The 18333-nt window shown below is 52.0% G+C and overlaps 1 protein-coding gene across 1 annotated transcript in view; it reads left to right on the forward strand.

The window, feature by feature from the left end:
- GPC4 (glypican 4) overlaps positions 1-18333 on the forward strand; it is a 127153-nt gene that overhangs the window by 54964 nt on the left and 53856 nt on the right. The window contains exon 2 of the mRNA XM_068169568.1: positions 1316-1474. Within this exon, the coding sequence (XP_068025669.1) occupies positions 1316-1474 (159 nt within the window). The remainder of the gene's footprint in view (positions 1-1315; positions 1475-18333) is intronic.

Consider the following 18333-nt stretch of genomic DNA (forward strand, 5'->3'; position numbering starts at 1 on the left):
ACTGGTGGTGTTAGTCATGGGCAGGCTTTGTTTTGCACCACACTAAACCTGCTTCTATTTCTCTAGACACACTTTGATGCTCTGGCAGGTGGGATGGCTCTTCAGTAAGGGCATGGGTCACAGCCTGTCAAGAAGTTGCTTTCTGTCCAGGGGGCTGGCAAGACCTTTGCAAGCTCTGGAAGTGAGTCTCTGAACCTTGGTAGTGGATGGAAGTTGTTGTTGGCTTCCTGGGTGTGAGCAGGTAGGGAAGAGCCTTCACTTCTCCATCTGCTTCCTCATGAAGAGGGAGGAGGCTTGGCAGCAGGGTGTGAAACGGGAGAGAAGGCAGCAGCTTCCATGTAGGCTGTGGCTTTTAAAATACCATCTGACTGGGGAGGATGAGTTTCCCATCCTGGCTGCTTTGTTTGGATCATATCTTCAGTGTTGACAAAGATTTGCACAGTTTGCCTAAGCTTGAACCCCTTTGGCATCAGCCCACCTGCCTGTGATGGTGCTGTGCTGGGGCACCCCCTCAGCAAAGCTGGAGCTGAGGGATTGCCAAAGGCATCCTGGCCTGCATCAGGAACAGTGTGGCCAGCAGGAGCAGGGAAGTCATTGTGCCCTGTGCTCAGCACTGCTTAGGCCACACCTTGAGTCCTGTGTCCAGTTCTGGGCTCCTCAGTTTAAGAAGGACATTGAGAGACTTGAAGGTGTCCAGAGAAGGGCAACAAGGCTGGGGAGGGGTCTGGAGCACAGCCCTGTGAGGAGAGGCTGAGGGAGCTGGGGTTGCTTAGCATGCAGAAGAGGAGGCTCAAGGAAACCTCATTGCTCTCTCCAACTCCCTGAAGGGAGGTTGTAGCCAGGTGGGTCTGAAGCTGTGCCAGGGGAGGTTTAGGCTAGAGGTGAGGAAGAAATTCTTCCCAGCAAGAGAGATTGGCCATTGGGATGTGCTGCCCAGGGAGGTGGTGGAGTCACCATCCCTGGAGGTGTTTAGGAAGAGCCTGGCTGAGGCACTTGGTGCCATGGTTGAGTTGATTAGATGGTGTTGAGTGATAGGTTGGGCTTGATGATCTCTGAGGTCTTTTCCAACCTGGTCTATTCTATTCTATTCTATTCTATTCTATTCTATCCTATCCTATCCTATCCTATCCTATCCTATCCTATCCTATCCTATCCCATCCCATCCTATCCCATCCCATCCCATCCCATCCCATCCCAGTGCTCACATGAAGGGGCTTTCTCCTTGGCACCCCCTGCCTGCCAAGCAGGCCTCTTTCCCTTTGCACAGAGAATCCTTTTAACTGAGAATGGTTTTGTTTTTTTCCTTGCTTTTCAGGGGACCACTTGAAAGTCTGCTCACAGGGCTACACATGCTGCACTCAAGAGATGGAGGAGAAGTACAGTCAGCAGAGTAAACATGACTTCAGGAATGCTGTTGTGGAGCTTAGCAATCACCTACAAACCATGTTTAGTTCCCGGTATAAGAAGTTTGATGGTAAGTGCAGAGACCTTGAACTCGCTGTCCCTTGGGGTAAAAAGTGGGGGAAAAAATACTCTCTCACCCTCTTGAACAGTCACCAGTGGTGTCACACCCCCAGGAATCAGTGTTGGCCCCCATCCTGTTCAGTATCTTAATTGATGATCTGGCTGAGGGCATTGAGTCTGTCATCAGTAAGCTTGCAGATGACACCAAGCTGGGGGCAGGAGTTGATCTGTTAGAGGGTAGGGGAGCTCTGAAGAGGGACCCTGCCAGGCTGGACAGATGGGCAGAGTCCAAGGGCAGGAGATTGAACACATCCAAGTGCGAGGTGCTGCACTTTGGCCACAGCAACCCCAGGCAGTGCTACAGGCTGGGGTCAGAGTGGCTGAGAGCAGCCAGGCAGAGAGGGACCTGGGGGTGCTGGTGGACAGCAGCTGAACATGAGCCAGCAGTGTGAGGGGGCCAAGAAGGCCAATGGCATCCTGGCCTGCATCAGGAAGAGTGTGGCCAGCAGGAGCAGGGAGGTCATTGTGCCCTGTGCTCAGCACTGCTTAGGCCACACCTTGAATCCTGTGTCCAGTTCTGGGCTCCTCAGCTTAGGAAAGATATTGAGATGCTGGAAGGTGTCCAGAGAAGGGCAACAAAGCTGGGGAGGGGTCTGGAGCACAGCCCTGTGAGGAGAGGCTGAGGGAGCTGGGGTTGCTTAGCCTGGAGAAGAGGAGGCTCAGGGGAGACCTTCTTGCTCTCTACAACTCCCTGAAGGGAGGTTGTAGCCAGGTGGGGGTTGGTCTCTTCTCCCAGGCAAGCAGCACCAGAACAAGAGGACACAGTCTCAAGCTGTGCCAGGGGAGGTTTAGGCTGGATGTTAGAAAGAAATTCTTCCCAGCAAGAGAGATTGGCCATTGGGTTGTGCTGCCTGGGGAGGTGGTGGAGTCACTGTCCCTGGAGGTGTTTAAAAAGAGCCTAGCTGAGGCACTTGGTGCCATGGTTGAGTTGATTGGATGGTGTTGGGTGACAGGTTGGATTTGATGATCTCTGAGGTCTATTCCAGCTTGGTTAATTCTGTGATTCTCTGGGCAGTTGCTGTGCTCTGCCTCCCCCTTCACTGGGGAGGTTCATGACTCAACAGCTCAGAGGGCAGAGCATGACTTGTTTTGCAATCCCCCTGAGAAATATTTGCTGATTCTGGCTGCTGGGTTCTCAAAGAGAGAGATTTTGCTGTGTGATTATGCCTTTGACAAGCCTTTCTGCTCTCAGTGTGAGCTGGCAGTCAGTTGTGCCGGTACATCCCTGTCCCTGCAACCTGCACCGCCTCACAGCCCTGCTCCACAGGAGCGCTGGGGAGAGCCAGCAGGGATTTGGAGCCACCTCACTCAGCTGAACACAGCCCTGGTTTTGTGTGGAGGCCAAGGGTTCAAGTGTGAGGCAGGGTCAGAAACAAACTGAGGAAGGTCTGGGCTGAGTTCCCATCGCTGGAGCGAGGCTGGCAGGCTGCTGGATGATAAGCAAATGATTGGTCTCGACCTTGCCCTGGCATCCCCGGCCCTGGCCTGTCAGACTGGATCTCCAGAGGGCTTGCCTGGCTCATCAGGGAGAAACTCCCTCTGGAGGCAGCTGGCACACACCTTGCCAGCACTGCCCACCTTCCATGCACGTGGAAATAGCTGAAGCTGGGTTGCTGAGGCTGTTGTTCTGCTTGTGTTTCATAGAGCCATAGAATGGTTTGGGTCAAAAGGGATCTTTAAAGAGCATCCAGTTCCATGGGCAGGGACACCTTCCACCAGCCCAGGCTGCTCAAGGCCTCATCTAATCTGGCCTTGAACACCTCCAGAGAGGGAACATCCACATCCTGCCTGTGCAAACAGTTCCAGTGTCTCACTAAAGAATGTCTTCCTAATCCCCAGACTAAATCTGCCCTCCTCAGGCTTCAATCTGTTGCCCCTTATCCTAGCACTGCAAGGCCTTGCCAAAAGTCCCTCTCCAGCTTTCTTGTAGCCCCCTTCAGATACTGGAAGGCTGTTCTAAGGTCTCCTAGGAGTCTTCTCCTGGCTGAACAACTCCAACTCTCTCAGCCTGGTGCTCCAGCCCTCTGATCATCTACGTGGCCTCCTCTGGAGGGTGATTCCCCTGCACAGCTCCTCTGGACCTTTTTCCTCCCTTGTTTTTCCGTTGGTTCCAAATGGATTTTTCTACTAATATCCCAAAGGTTGTGCCTTGACCTTCCTGGAGACCTTTCTGGGGAGAGGACAGAGCACACAACTGTAGAATCATATCACTGAAGTTGGAAAAGGCCTCTAGGATCATCTCTACAGTACTGCAGCAGGTAGCCACCCCTTTCTTTCCAAAGGGATTGGCCCATGGGTGAGAGAAAAAGTCCCTGGGTATGAAATTGCAGTGAGTCAAAGTGGAATTACATAATCACCTTGATAGCATCTCAATCTGCTAGCTGAATATTTCCCTCTTCACCTCTGCTGTCTCTACCTGCTGGTACACTAAAGGGGTGAGAGAGAGAGAGAGAAGCAAAGTGTCTAGACTTGCAAGCTTATTAAATGCAGAACAAGACACTTAATGAAATCCAGCCCTTAGATAAGCCCTTTCAAAGGGAGCAGAGGAACAGCATCTGCTTCACCTTAAATGAACGAGGAGGCTCTGGGGGAGTGCTGCACTGAGAGCAAAGAGCAGGCAGGGCTGCCTGCATTAGCATCCCTGACGTGCTGCAGACGTAGTGCTGGGTGTGCCTGCCTGGCTGTGGGGTGAGAGATGGCTCCAGGGCTTTGTGACAGCAGGGGGGATATTAAACTAAGCTGGGCTGGGTCCCTCTCAAAGCAGAAGGCTTCAATCAAGGTGAGCTTTGACAGGGAGCCCTGTGCCAGCTCTCTGGTTTGTGCTGCCTGGTTTCCCTGGCAGGCTGCTTTGTGCCAGGCTCGCCCTGAGCTTAGCCATGGCAGCCCTTGGCAGGCAAATCTGGAAGGGGATGGTGGCATCCTGTTCCTGGATGTGCTGTGCCCAGCCTGTCTCTGCAGGGTGTTTGCTCTGCTCTGTAGGAAGCTAATGAAGGAGAATTAGCAACCTCCTCAGCTTGTCCCAAAGCCTGATGGTCCTCCCTGTCTTTGAGCATCTGCTGGTACCAGATCTAAATCTTCATTTGCTGCAGACAAAGCTGATTTAGGGATTTCTTACTCTATTCTATTCTATTCTATTCTATTCTATTCTATTCTATTCTATTCTATTCTATTCTATTCTATTCTATTCTATTCTATTCTATTCTATTCTACTCTATTCTATTCTATTCTATTCTATTCTATTCTACTCTATTCTATTCTATTCTATTCTATTCCATTCCATTCCATTCCATTCCATTCCATTCCATTCCATTCCATTCCATTCCATTCCATTCCATTCCATTCCATTCCATTCATTTTACCTGGTATGAAAGCAGAGATGAACTGATCACCATCTTCCATCATGCCTGCCCCGCTCCCTCCTCCAGCCCAGCCATCTGGAGGCTGAAGGTAGCCCTTCCTCTTGCTGATGGCTGGGGCAAGATGAGGAGTCTCCCTGCTGAGTTCCTCAGACTCTGGATTGCTGTGATAGTTTTGTTGGTTTAAGAGCCTGCTGCTAAGTGTTTGCCTACTTGTGGTGTGGTGGCTCCTTCCTTCAGTCCTGGTGCTTGGTCACCAGGTCAGTTCTGCCTTGCACCTTCCGAGTTCTTGTCCAGTGTAATTCTTCCTACTCTTTCTGTAATGTACCCAAAGGACAACAAGGAGGGACAATCAAGACCCATGTAGTTGTCCTGACCTCTAGGGATAAGGTTGGGTAGAAAACAGATGCTTTTGAGTGCTCTTCCTCTTCGTAAGTCCATGCTCATTTGCAGCTCTTAAGGGCTGCCTCATGGCTGGTGGCTAAACCCATTCCAAGGAAACTAAAACTGGCACTGAAGAGCTCTGCAGCTTCCTCTGCTTAAGGAGAAATCAGAGCATCACAGGATCATAGAATTGTCAGGGTTGGAAGGGACCTCAAGGCTCAGCCAGTTCCAACCCCCCTGCCATGGCCAGGGACACCTCACACTACAGCAGGTTGTTCACAGCCACAGCCAGCCTGGCTGCAAACACCTCCAGGCAGGAGGCTTCCACCACCTCCCTGGGCAACCTGTGCCAGTCTCTCACCACCCTCCTGGGGAACAACTTCTTCCTAACATCCAATCTCAATCTACCCATTTCTAGCTTTGCTCCATCCCCCCCAGTCCTATCACTCCCTGACACCCTCAAAAATCCCTCCCCAGCTCTCTTGGAGCCCCCTTCAGATTCTGGAAGCCACAATTAGGTCTGCTCAGAGCTTTCTCTTCTCCAGACTGAACAGCCCCAACTCCCTCACTCTGTCCTCATAGCAGAGCAGCTCCAGCCCTCTGCTCCTCCTCATGACCCTTCTCTGGACACCTTCCAGCACCTCCAGATCCTTCCTGGCACAGAGGCTCCAGAACTGGACCCAGAGCTCCAGCTGTGGTCTCAGCAGAGTGGAGCAGAGGGGGAGAATCACCTCCATTGACCTGCTGGCCACACTTCTCTTGCTGCAGCTGTGGAGAGCTGTGGAGATTCTACAATTGTAGAATCATAGTATCACTGAAGTTGGAAAAGGCCTCTAGGATCATCAAGTCTGACCTCTTCTGCCTGTCACCTCCATGACTGCTAGACCATGTCCTGCAGTGCCTTATCTTCTCGTTTCTTGAACACCTCCAGGGATGGGGACTCCACTACCTCCCTGGGCAGCCTGTGCCAATCCCTGACCACTCTTGCAGCAACTTGAGGCTATTTCCTCTTGTCCTGCTGTTAGTGATTTTGGAGAAGAGGCCAACACCAGCCTCACTGTCACTTCCTTTCAGGTAGCTGTAGCCAGCAATAAGGTCCCCTCTCAGCCTCCCCTTCTCCAGGCTAATCAATCATAGCTCTCTCAGGCTCTTCTTGTAAGACCTCTTCTCCATGACCTCCTAAGTTATTGCAGAGGCTGAATTCACCTAAGTAGTCTCCTGGCAAGTGGCACAGACACTCCTCTTGCAGGGTGATACATCCTCATGCTGGAAAAGGCTGCTCCAGGGTGGCAGCAAACTGTCACCTCCAGCCCTTTGGAAATCTTTGTGGTGGTTCTCTGGCTGCTAGTCACAGAATCAGCCAGGTTGGAAAAGACCTCAGAGATCACCAAGTCCAACCTATCACCCAACACCTCCTGACAACTAAACCATGGCTCCAAGTGCCACATCCAAGCCTTTCTTGAACACCTCCAGGAATGGGGACTCCACCACCTCCCTGGGCAGCACATTCCAATGGCCAGTCTCTCTTTCTGGGAAGAACTTTCTGCTCACCTCCAGCCTAAACTTCCCCTGGCACAGCTTGAGACTGTGTCCTCTTGTTCTGGTGCTGGTTGCCTGGGAGAAGAGACCAACCCCCAAATGGCTACAACCCCCTTGAATGTCTCAGCCTTGGTATTCAGGTCAGAGAAGAGAGGCAAACCCTTGCTGCCTCTTCTGTGCTTGACCTTTGCAGCAGTTGCTGCTTCAGAAGGACAGTGGAAGTGCTGGCATGTCCTTTGTGGGGTAGCTGTGATGCCCCTTGGCTTTTGGAGCCTTTGCCTCAGCTGTTGCTGGAATCCTGTGTGCTGTTGGAACTGTTGCCAGAATTGCTCTGATCTGACACCAAAGCCTTGCAGAAACGGATTAGCTCCTCCTAATGGAGCCCATGGAACAAGCTGCTGATTATCCATCCCCAAAGGGCTGACCAGAAGACATTTCAGCTCCTAGCAAGGAATGTGGCAGTCCTTCTGTGCCAGCCCAGTTAGCATACTTGGAGAAAACTGGAGCTTTAGAGTCCTGTGTCTTATCACAGAAAAATCACAGAATTAGCCAGGTTGGAAAAGACCTCAGAGATCATCAAGTCCAACCTGTCACCCAGCACCATCTGATCAACTCAACCGTGGCACCAAGTGCCTCAGCCAGGCTCTTCCTAAACACCTCCAGTGATGGTGACTCCACCACCTTCCTGGGCAGCACATTCCCATAGCCAATCTCTCTTGCTGGAAAGAGTTGCTTCCTAACATCCATCCCCTGGCACAGCTTGAGACTGTGTCCTCTTGTTCTGGTGCTGGCTGCCTGGGAGAAGAGACCAACCCCCACCTGGCTACAACCTCCCTTCAGGGAGCTGCAGAGATCAAGAAGGTCTCCCCTGAGCCTCCTCTTCTCCAGGCTAAGCAACCCCAGCTCCCTCAGCCTCTCCTCACAGGGCTGTGCACCAGACCCCTCCCCAGCCTCATTGCCCTTGAATATATATAACACAGAATCACTGAACTAATGTTGGGGTTGGAAGGGACCTTGAAAGATCATCTAGTCCAACCCCACTGCCAGAGCATCCTGTCTATGTATCTGCTTGCATGGCAGCCCTGTGTGCTCCTGGGGGTCTCTCCTACTGTAGTTTAGACCACCAGCAGGGGTTTATTTTTCACATATATATATTTTTTTCTGTATAAAATGGCAAATCCTTGGGGAATTGTCAGCCCTAGAATGGAACCTGGCCTTGAACACCTCCAGGGAGGAGGCATCCACAGCCTCCCTGGGCAACCTGTGCCAGTGTCTCCCCACCCTCAGAAGGAAGAATTCTCATTCTCCAGTCTCAGACTCCCCTCTTCCAGCTCAAAGCCATTGTCCCTCATCCTGGCACTCCCAACTCTTGTCACAAGTCCCTTCCCAGCTCTTCTGTAGTCCTCTAAGGTCTCCCCACAGCCTTCTTTTCTTCATGCTGAACAGCCCCAACTCCTTCAGCCTGTCCCCACAGGGGAGGTTCTCCAGCCTTTTGATCATCTTTGTTTCCTCCTCTGGACCCACTCCAACAGTTCCATGTCCTTGGGAGTCTGACAGTTGGATGTTCTTAGAGGTGAAGATTTGCCTTTGTTTTTCCCCTGGCATACCTGATCTCAGATACATTTGTGGGGCTTCACTGAGCAATTAGTGGGTGTGAATGGGAGAGTTGGGGTTGTTCAGTCTGGAGAAGAGAAGGCTCAGAGCAGACCTAATTGTGGCCTTCCAGGATCTGAGGGGGGCTACAAGAAAGCTGGGGAGGGACTTTTGAGGGTGTCAGGGAGGGATAGGACTGGGGGGGATGGAGCAAAACTAGAAGTGGGTAGATTGAGATTGGATGTTAGGAAGAAGTTGTTCCCCATGAGGGTGGTGAGAGACTGGCACAGGTTGCCCAGGAAGGTGGTGGAAGCCTCCTGCCTGGAGGTGTTTGCAGCCAGGCTGGCTGTGGCTGTGAGCAACCTGCTGTGGTGTGAGGTGTTCCTGGCCATGGCAGGGGGTTGGAACTGGCTGAGCATTGAGGTCCCTCCCAACCCTGACAATTCTATGATGCTGTGATTTCTCCTTAAGCAGAGGAAGCTGCAGAGCTCTTCAGTGCCAGCTTTTAGTTTCCTTGGAATGGGCTTAGCCACCAGTCATGAGGCAGCCCTTAAGAGCTGCAAATGAGCATGGGCTCATGAAGAGGAAGAGCTCTCCAAAGGATCTCTTATCTACCCAACCTTATCCCTAGAGGCCAGGACAGTGATATGGGTCTTGATTGTCCCTCCTTGACCCTGGCACTATCATTCTGTGACAGTGAGAACAGCAGGAAAGCCCCAACTTGTGTGACTGTGATCACCTCTTGTGCACAGAGGAAAAAGCTACAGCAGCCAGGGTTTCACATCTGCACCACACCACTACAAAACCTCCCTTTTGTTTTGTGGGGTGCTGGTGGGGTTTGGGTTGTTTGGTGTTGGTTGGTGTTGGTTGGTTGGTTGTCTTGGGGTTTTGTGTGTTTGTGTGTGAATTTTGTTTGGTTGGTTGGTTGGTGGGTTTTTTATTTGCTTTGGTTCTAGGAATAGATCTCCTGTGCCTTGTCTCATCTTCCCCAGTTAGTGCCCTTCCTCTCCCTCTCCCCAGGGACTAATAACGTTGATGGGATTAATCGTGACATTTAGACTGCATCAGCGCTCAGCCCCATGTATTAAACTCCCAACTTTCACCTCTTTTGGCCTCTCCAGCTGAAGTTTTCCACACTGGGGGCTGTGCTGGCCAAGCAGGGCTCTGAGGAAATTGCTCAGCTGTTTGGAGGAGCTGGAGCAGGGACAGGGCACAGCCCAGAACTCTCCAGCATTTCCGCTCTTCTCTTGCTGCCTCGATCAGCTGTCCTTGGCTTTTGCTTCTTAAAGACACCTCCTGAAGACAGACTGAGGGAGTTGGGGCTGTGCAGTCTGCAGAAGAGAAGACTCTGAGGAGACCTAATTGTGGGCTTTCAGTAGCTGAAGGGGGCTCCAGGAAAGCTGGGGAGGGACTTTTGAGGGTGTGAGGGAGTGATAGGACTGGGGGGGATGGAGCAGAACTAGAAATGGGGAGATTGAGATTGGATGTTAGGAAGAAGTTGTTCCCCAGGAGGGTGGTGAGAGCCTGGCACAGGTTGCCCAGGGAGGTGGTGGAAGCCTCCTGCCTGGAGGTGTTTGCAGCCAGGCTGGCTGTGGCTGTGAGCAACCTGCTGTAGAGTGAGATTCTGCCCCTACCAGGAGGGTTGGAAGTGGCTGAGCCTTGAGGCCCCTTCCAACCCTGACAGTTCTGTGATTCTAATCTCTCAGGAGGTGTAACTCATGTGCTAGAAGAGGAATGATTGTTCTTTTTATGTGATTTATTGTTTTGGTAGGCTGGTGAGGTGGACACAGCCCTGGCCCCAGGGGCTGCTGAGCCTCTGCACTGTGGTGCTGGGTGCAGCAAGTGGCTCTTTGCTCCACAGTCCCTGTGTTTCTTAGGGGCTTGGCCAAGGCTTGGCCATTTCTTCTGTCTGCTCTGGATTTTAGAGAAGGCAAGAAAGCTTCTGCAACCCATGTCACAGCATCACAGAGTGATAGGGCTTGGAAGGGGCCTGTGCAGGCCCTCTAGTCCAGCTCTCCTGCCAGAGCAGGTTCACCTAGGCCAGGTTAGGCCCTCGATGCTCAGGAGATGGGGAGGGTCCTGCCCTCTGCTCCCACCCCTGAGCTCTAGCTCACCCCCCAGCAGCCAGCCTCATCACTCCTACATTCCTCAGTCATTCACCACACTAAAAACCATGTCCTTTGGCTGGTGTTTCTTTGTGGCCAAGGAGCTGGTCCTATCCCAGCACCACACTCAGCCCCAGCAGGATGGAGCCTTCCCAGGCCTGCTTTCCTCCAGCATGCCACATCCCAGCTCACCAAGATGCAGTGAGGCCCTTCTGCAGTGTGGGACTGCTCTTGGGTTCTACCAGCATCCCGGTGGCAGGATGATGCCCATGGGCTTGACCTTGTGGAGGAAAGGAGGAGTGCCAGCCCCATCTCCCAGCACCAAAGCAGTCACCTGCCTGCCTCTCCACCACTGAAAAGTCAGCCAGCCCAGCCAAGCCTCTCAAGGAGCAGCAAGGACAGAGTCCCCTCCTCTGAAAATCCTCTGACCCCTCTTTCCTGTCATTGATTTCAGTGTCAGGCACAGAATGTTGTACAGGAGTGCTGTGTACAGGAGAGGAATGTGAGGTGGGTGGTTTGGTGTTCCTAGTGCCCAAGCTGAGGGAAGGATTTGGCCCAAACAGTGCAGCCCAAGCCAGCATCTGGGAAGCTGGTAAATGCAGAGTAGCTGTGCATAGAATCATAGAATGGTAGGGCTTGGAAGGTCATCAAGTCCAACTCCCCTGCCTAAGCAGGATCACCTAGGGCAGATCACACAGGAGCACACCCAGGAAGGTCTTGAAAGTCTCCAGAGGGGACTCCACAGCCTCTCTGGGCAGCCTGCTCCAGAGCTCCAGCACCCTCATAGCAAAGAAGTTTCTCTTGATGTTGAGGTGGAACCTCCTGTGTCCATAGCCCCTCATCCTATCAGGACACACAGGTGTCTGCTTCTTGACACCCACAGACATTAACAAGATCTCCTCTCAGTCTTCTCCAGGCTAAACAGCCCCAGGTCTCTCAGCCTTTCCTCATCAGATGTTCCAGTCCCTTCTTCACCCTCACAGCCTCTGTTGGACTCTCTCTAGTAGTTCCCTGTCCCTCATGATTTGGGGAGCCCTGAAGTGGACACAGTACTGCAGGTGTGGTCTCACTAGGGCAGAGGAGATGGGGAGGAGATCCTCCCTTGACCTGCTGGCCACACTCTTCTTAATGCAGCCCAGGATACCTCTTACCTTCTTGGCCACAGGGACACATTGCTGTCCCATGGATCTCAGAGTGCCCTTGGCCTTGTGCTCCAAGCCCACTGTGCATGAGTCACTTCAGTATCTGACCTGTGGCTGAGTGAGTGTCCAGTAGTGGGGAGCACTGGCCAAATAGCTTCCAAACCCTGCTGAAATGGGAGAACAGCTCTGGGAATCTCGTTTCTGAGTTTGGGTTTTGTTGTTGAGGCAACCCTGGGCTTCCAGCTGCTGTCTCCAGGTAGGAGTTAGCAGGGAGGTGTGCTGGGGACAGCAAGACACATGGCTGGGAAGTATTAATAACCAGGAATGAGACAGAAGGGAGGAGGGAAAGCTTTTGATGGTCTGTTCTCTCCTGCTGCAGTCAGCCTGCAAGCAAACAGTGAAAGATGAGCCCTGCAGGTGCCCAGCCTGCTGCTCCTATAGTTAGAATCTGGCAGAGCAGGGGGCACTCTGCCCTACTGAAATAACTGCCCTTTGGGGACCTCCAGCTGGCATTTACTCTTTGATTGGAAGCTGCCTGCAAGAGCAGAGACCTGAGGCCTCACCCTGCTCGTGTGCCAGGTTCCCCCCATGTCTGTGGCACCCAGGACCATAGAGTTAGTCCTGGCTGCCAGCTCAGTTCTCTCTGCAGGAGGCAGCTCTGGGTGTTGTGGCACAGCAGGAGCTGTCCTCTGCAGCTGCTTGAAAGGTTGGAGTGAGGTGAGGGTTGCTCTCTTCTTTCTAGGAACAAGCTATAGGACAAGAGGAAATGGCCTCAAGTTGTACCAGGGGAGGTTTAGGAACAGTTTCACCCTCAAAAGGGTTCTCAAAGAGTGGCACAGGCTGCCCAGGGAGGTGGTTGAATCCCTGTCCCTGGAGGGATTTAAAAGCCACAGAGATGTGGTGCTGACAGAGATGATTTAGCACCAGAGCTGGGAAGGGACAGAGAATGGTTGGACTGAATGATCTGAAAGGTCTTTTACCAACCAAAAGGATTCTGTGACTTGGGTTGGGGCCTGTTCTTCCTGGGGCAGGGATGGAGCAACCACCAAACACACTGCCTTCAGGAGATCCCACTTTGGGGGCTCTTGTTTTGCTTGCCCCCTCACTGCAACAGCGATGCAGCAACTTGTCTGTGCCATGGGAGTGTGCTGCTGCTTTGTGTCTGGTTTTGTTGGCTCCTCTGCATCTGCAGATTTATAGGAGGTTACATAAACCACTGTGAGTTTTAGTCTTGCTTCTTGAGAAGGTTGATCAGGTTGCCCAGGAAAGTGGTGGAAGCCTCCTGCCTGGAGGTGTTTGCAGCCAGGCTGGATGTGGCTGTGAGCAACCTGCTGTAGTGTGAGGTGTCCCTGGCCGTGGCAGGGGGGTTGGAACTGGCTGAGCCTTGAGGTCCCCTCCAACCCTGACAATTCTGTGATTCAGTGATTGAAGACTGTGCTCCTCCAGCCTGTACCACAAGGCAAGTCTCTTCCCAGCCTGAAAAGAGAAGGTCTGAGGCTCTCTAACAATAATGATGGCTTACAACAGTATCAATCAGCTCGCTGCAGGCAACAGAGCACACCAACCTGCTGAGGTGCCTCATGCCCAGGGAGATGACACTTGTGGGAAAACAACCTTTGAATAGAATAGAATAGAATTAACCAGGTTGGAAGAGACCTTCAAGATCATTGAGTCCAACCTATCATCCAACACCATCTAATAACTAAACCATGGCACCAAGCACCCTATCAAGTCTCCTCCTAAATACCTCCAGTGATGGGGACTCCACCACCTCCCTGGACAGCACATTCCAATGGGCAATCACTCTCTCTGTGAAGAATTTCTTCCTCACCTCCAGCCCAAACCTCCCCTGGCACAGCTTGAGACTGTGTCCTCTTGTTCTGGTGCTGCTTGCCTGGGAGAAGAGACCAACCCCCACCTGGCTACAACCTCCCTTCAGGGAGTTGGAGAGAGCAAGAAGGTCTCCCCTGAGCCTCCTCTTCTGCAGGCTAAGCAACCCCAGCTCCCTCAGCCTCTCCTCACAGGGCTGTGCTCCAGACCCCTCCCCAGCTTTCTTGCCCTTCTCTGGACACCTTCCAGCATCTCAACATCTTTCCTAAGCTGAGGAGCCCAGAACTGGACACAGGACTCAAGGTGTGGCCTAAGCAGTGCTGAGCACAGGGCACAATGACTTCCCTGCTCCTGCTGGCCAGACTGTTCCTAATGCAGGCCAGGATGCCATTGGCCTTCTTGGCCATCTGGGCACACTGCAGGCTCATGTTCAGCCTACCATCGACCAGCACTCCCAGGTCCCTGTCTGCCTGGCTGCTCTCAGCCACTCTGACCCCAGCCTGTAGCACTGCATGGGGTTGTGTGGCCAGGCTTATCCCAGGGCAACCTGGGGGTGAGTGTTGGAGGCAGGAGTGTCATTTTGGCTTTGCATAATGCAGCTTAACTACCAAGCTGAGGTATTAAATGTGTCCTTCTGACCATGGAGACGTGAGATGTACATGACACTGAGATGGGAGGGAGTGCTGGTCTGCTGGAAGGTAGGTAGGAAGGCTGTGCAGAGGGATGTGGCCAGGCTACATCAGTGGGCAGAGGTCAGTTGTATGAGATTCAACAAGGCCAAGTTCTGGGTCCCTCCCTTCTAACCCTGACAATTCTGTGATCCTGCGATGCTTGTCTGACAGTGTAGAGGACCAGACCTCTGGTTTGTATGCTCAGAAGAAGGTCTGCAAACCACCCTGAGCTTCAGTCGTGCTCATGGAGAAGGGGGATGCTTTCCTGCCAGTGATGGGGACCAAACCACTGGTTTGGGAGGCTCAGAAAGATCCTGGGGTCAAATCATCTCAGGAGGAGGAGGATCTCAAAGTGGGGGAGGCTCCTGCCCTATAGATGGGGAGGAAACAAACTCAGAGGAGACTAGATTGTGGAACTGAGCAAAGACTTCAGCAATGGGCAAAGCCACTTTATGTGTGGGCTTGCAAGGCATCAAGCAGTCTTCTGCCACCTCAGGTTCAAGCAGTTGTGGTATTAGGGTGCCAGGTAAAGGCTTCTTTGGGTTAGAGTAGAGTAGAGTGGAGTAGAGTAGAGTAGAGCAGAGTAGAATGGAATGGAATGGAATGGAATGGAATGGAATGGAATGGAATAGAATAGAATAGAATAGAATAGAATAGAATAGAATAGAATAGAATAGAATAGAATAGAATAGAATAGAATAGAATGGAATTAACCAGGTTGGAAGAGACCTTTGAGATCATCAAGTCCAACCTATCACCCAACCCCATCTGATCAACTAAACCGTGGCACCAAGCACCCCATCCAGTCTCTTCTTAAACACCTCCAGTGATGGTGACTCCACCACCTCCCTGGGCAGCACATTCCAATGGGCAATCACTCTTTCCATGGAGAACTTCTTCCTAACATCCAGCCAGGTTTTTCCCCAGAGCCATGATGCAGGCAGTGTGCTTTCTGCTTGGCTGCAGGAAACGAGCCTGCCCCTCTCTGGTTACTAATTGCTGTCACCCAGTCAATGAGCTATTGTTTGTCTGGTTAAAATTAACTCTCTCTTCCTCCTTCCTGCACAAAGGAGTCACCTAGGGCTTGGGTTGCTTGCAGAGCCCTGGGAGCTGCTGATGGTGCTGTTGTGGGGTCCTGTGGCAGGCTGGGGGATGCGATCCAGTGGCGTGGAGCTGGAGCTGTTTGGTTAGTGTTAAACATCCTGCAGTGTCTCAGTGCTCAGCTGTTTGCATGCTGGCCCAAGAGGTAAGAGAGGTGACCTTGCCTGGAAAAGCTCTTGGAGAAAATTGCTTTTGGTCAGGGGTTGGCACAGGCTGCCCAGGGAGGTCGTGGAGGCCCCATCCCTGGAGGAGTTCAAGAAAGGTGTGGCTGTGCCTCTTGGGGACCTGGTTTAATGGCCATGATGATCTTAGGTTGATGGCTGCACTCAGTGATCTTAGAGGGCTTTGCCAGCCCAAACAGTCCCCTGATTGCATGAGATACAGCAGGGTGAGGGCAACTGAGGTAACAGGAATGAGAGAACAGTGCCCACCAGTCAGCAGCAGCGTGGGTCCTCCTCAGGCTCTTCCACAGCAGTAGGAAGGGACGCTTGGAAGAATGTGTATGAGTGAAATATCCTAGTGAGTGTCCCCAAAAGTTGCTCTGAATTGAGGGTAAGTCAGAGGCAACCTGAAGGAACTCACTCTCAGGTTTGCAGGTGGTGATGGCTCTTTGGGGTGGGAAGTTGGTGTGTTGGTACCCAGTGGGGGGTGGGTCAGCAGGCTAAAGCAGCTGAGAAATAATAGAAGTGTTTGAGAGATCTGCTAGAATCATAGTATCACAGAACGGGGTGGGTTGGAAAAGACCTCTGAGATCATCAAGTCCAATCATCAGCCTAACACCACCATGGCCATTAAAACATGTATTGAGACTCTTGAAGGTGTCCAGAGAAGGGCAGCGAGGCTGGGGAGAGGTCTGAGCACAGCCCTGTGAGGAGAGGCTGAGGGAGCTGGGGTTGCTTAGCCTGGAGAAGAGGAGGCTCAGGGGAGACCTTCTTGCTCTCTCCAACTCCCTGAAGGGAGGTTGTAGCCAGGTGGGGGTTGGTCTCTTCTCCCAGGCAATCAGCACCCGAACAAGAGGACACAGTCTCAAGCTGTGCCAGGGGAAGTTTAGGCTGGAGGTGAGGAGAAAGTTCTTCCCAGAAAGAGTTGTTGGCCATTGGAATGTGCTGCCCAGGGAGGTGGTGGAGTCACCATCCCTGGAGGTGTTCAAAAAGGGATTGGATGTGGCACTTGGAGCCATGGTTTAGTAGTCATGAGGTGTTGGGTGACAGGTTGGACTTGTTGATCTTTGAGGTCTTTTCCAACCTTACTGATTCTATGATTCTATGATATCCCAGAGTGCCTGGGCCAGCCCCTCTCTTAGCTAGCTGGCATGGCCTCAATGTGGTAGCTGGAGAACAGGTCTTAGGAGGAGCAGCTGAGGGAACTGGGATTATTTAGAATGGAATTGAATTAACCAGGTTGGAAAAGACCTTGGAGATCATCAGGTCCAACCTATCACCCAACACATCTGATCAACTAAACCATGGCACCAAGCACCCTATCAAGTCTCCTCTTAAACACTTCCAGGGATGGGGACTCCACCACCTCCCTAGGCAGCACATTCCACTGGCTAACAACTCTCTCTGTGAAGAACTTTCCCCTCACCTCCAGCCTAAACCTCCCCTGGCACAGCTTGAGACTGTGTCCTCTTGTACTTGTTCTGTTTTATGTGGAGAAGAGGAGGCTGAGGGGAGACCTTCTGGCTCTCTACAACTCCCTAAAAGTAGGTTTGAGCCAGGTCCAGGGATTTAAGTAACAAGCAATAGGATGAGAGGAAAGCAGCCTGAGGTTGCACCAGGGGATTTTAGGTTGGATATGAGAAGAAATTTCTTGACTGAAAGGGTTCTCAAAGCCTGGCACAGGCTGCCCAGGGAGGTGATTGAATGCCCATCCCTGGGGGGGTTTCAAAGGGGCAGAGATGTGGTGCTGAGGGATGTGGTTTAGCACCAGACTTAGAGACTGATTGGACTCACGGTCACAGAATCACCAAGGTAGGAGGAGACCTCAAAGATCATCAGTTCCAACCTGTCACCACAGACCTCATGACTAAACCATGGCACCAAGTCCAATCCCCTGTGTATTCAATGTAAATATCACACCATCCCCATCCAGGGATGGTGTGATATTTACACTGAATAGAATAGAATAGAATAAACCAGGTTGGAAGAGACCTTCAAGATCATCATCTTGGAGGTCTTTTCCAAAGGATTCAGTGAACACCCCATTGGCTGCTTCAGTTGCTGAGCCAACTCTCAGGTTCTTGTGAGAAAATTAACCCTATCCTAGCCAAGCCCAGGACACAATCTCTGCACTTTTTTCCCCCTCTCCTCCTTCATGGCTTCTTTTTCTTTTCATGAGCTTGGTCTCAGTGTGATGATGGTGGTGGTCTCATACTGTGTGTTATCTTCTGCCCTGCTTTTCTGAGCTCCAGCTAGCCCCATGGTACAGATGGAGATCATGCTCCTGGGCCCTCCAGAAACAACAAGCCCTAGAAATCCTGGGGGTTTGGGTTTGTCTTTAACTCCCTTAAGGCTGCAGCCCATATGCTGTTGCTATCTTGAACAGCCCTTTCACTAATCAAGCAGAGTCTGGCAGGATGATGTTGTCCCTCCTAGCTCTGCCAAGGTTCACATGTTGGGGCTGTTGCTGTGACCCTGGCATGATTTTTGAAGCCTGTACTTCTTCAGACTTCACAGAAGAGTTCTTCCCATGTCAGTAAGTGCTAACACATGTTTGAAAGGAGGACAGAGGAACAGCTTGTGGATTTGCCCTGCCCTTCCTGAGCTGATGTGCAATAAATGTGTTAGCAGTCTGTGTTCATCAGGGTCTCAGCACTGCTGGAAGGAGGTTGTTAAGCTCTTGGTTGCTTTTCCCTGGTGGAAATTACAAATGCAGTAAGTGCAATGGATGGAGGAAGTGAAGGCCTGTGAAAAATAGTGAGGCACATTTAGGAGAAAGGAAAATGTCTCCTGGAATAGGTGGCATGGCTGGGGATGGCTTCACCTTCAGGGGAAAAACAGCTGTGAGGGGTCTGGAGCACAGCCCTGTGAGGAGAGGCTGAGGGAGCTGGGGTTGCTTAGCCTGGAGAAGAGGAGGCTCAGGGGAG

This window comes from Melanerpes formicivorus, unplaced genomic scaffold (assembly GCF_026170545.1).
Source record: "Melanerpes formicivorus ecotype bairdi unplaced genomic scaffold, bMelFor1.0.p_v2 SCAF_197, whole genome shotgun sequence".
In the NCBI taxonomy this organism is placed as follows: domain Eukaryota; kingdom Metazoa; phylum Chordata; class Aves; order Piciformes; family Picidae; genus Melanerpes; species Melanerpes formicivorus.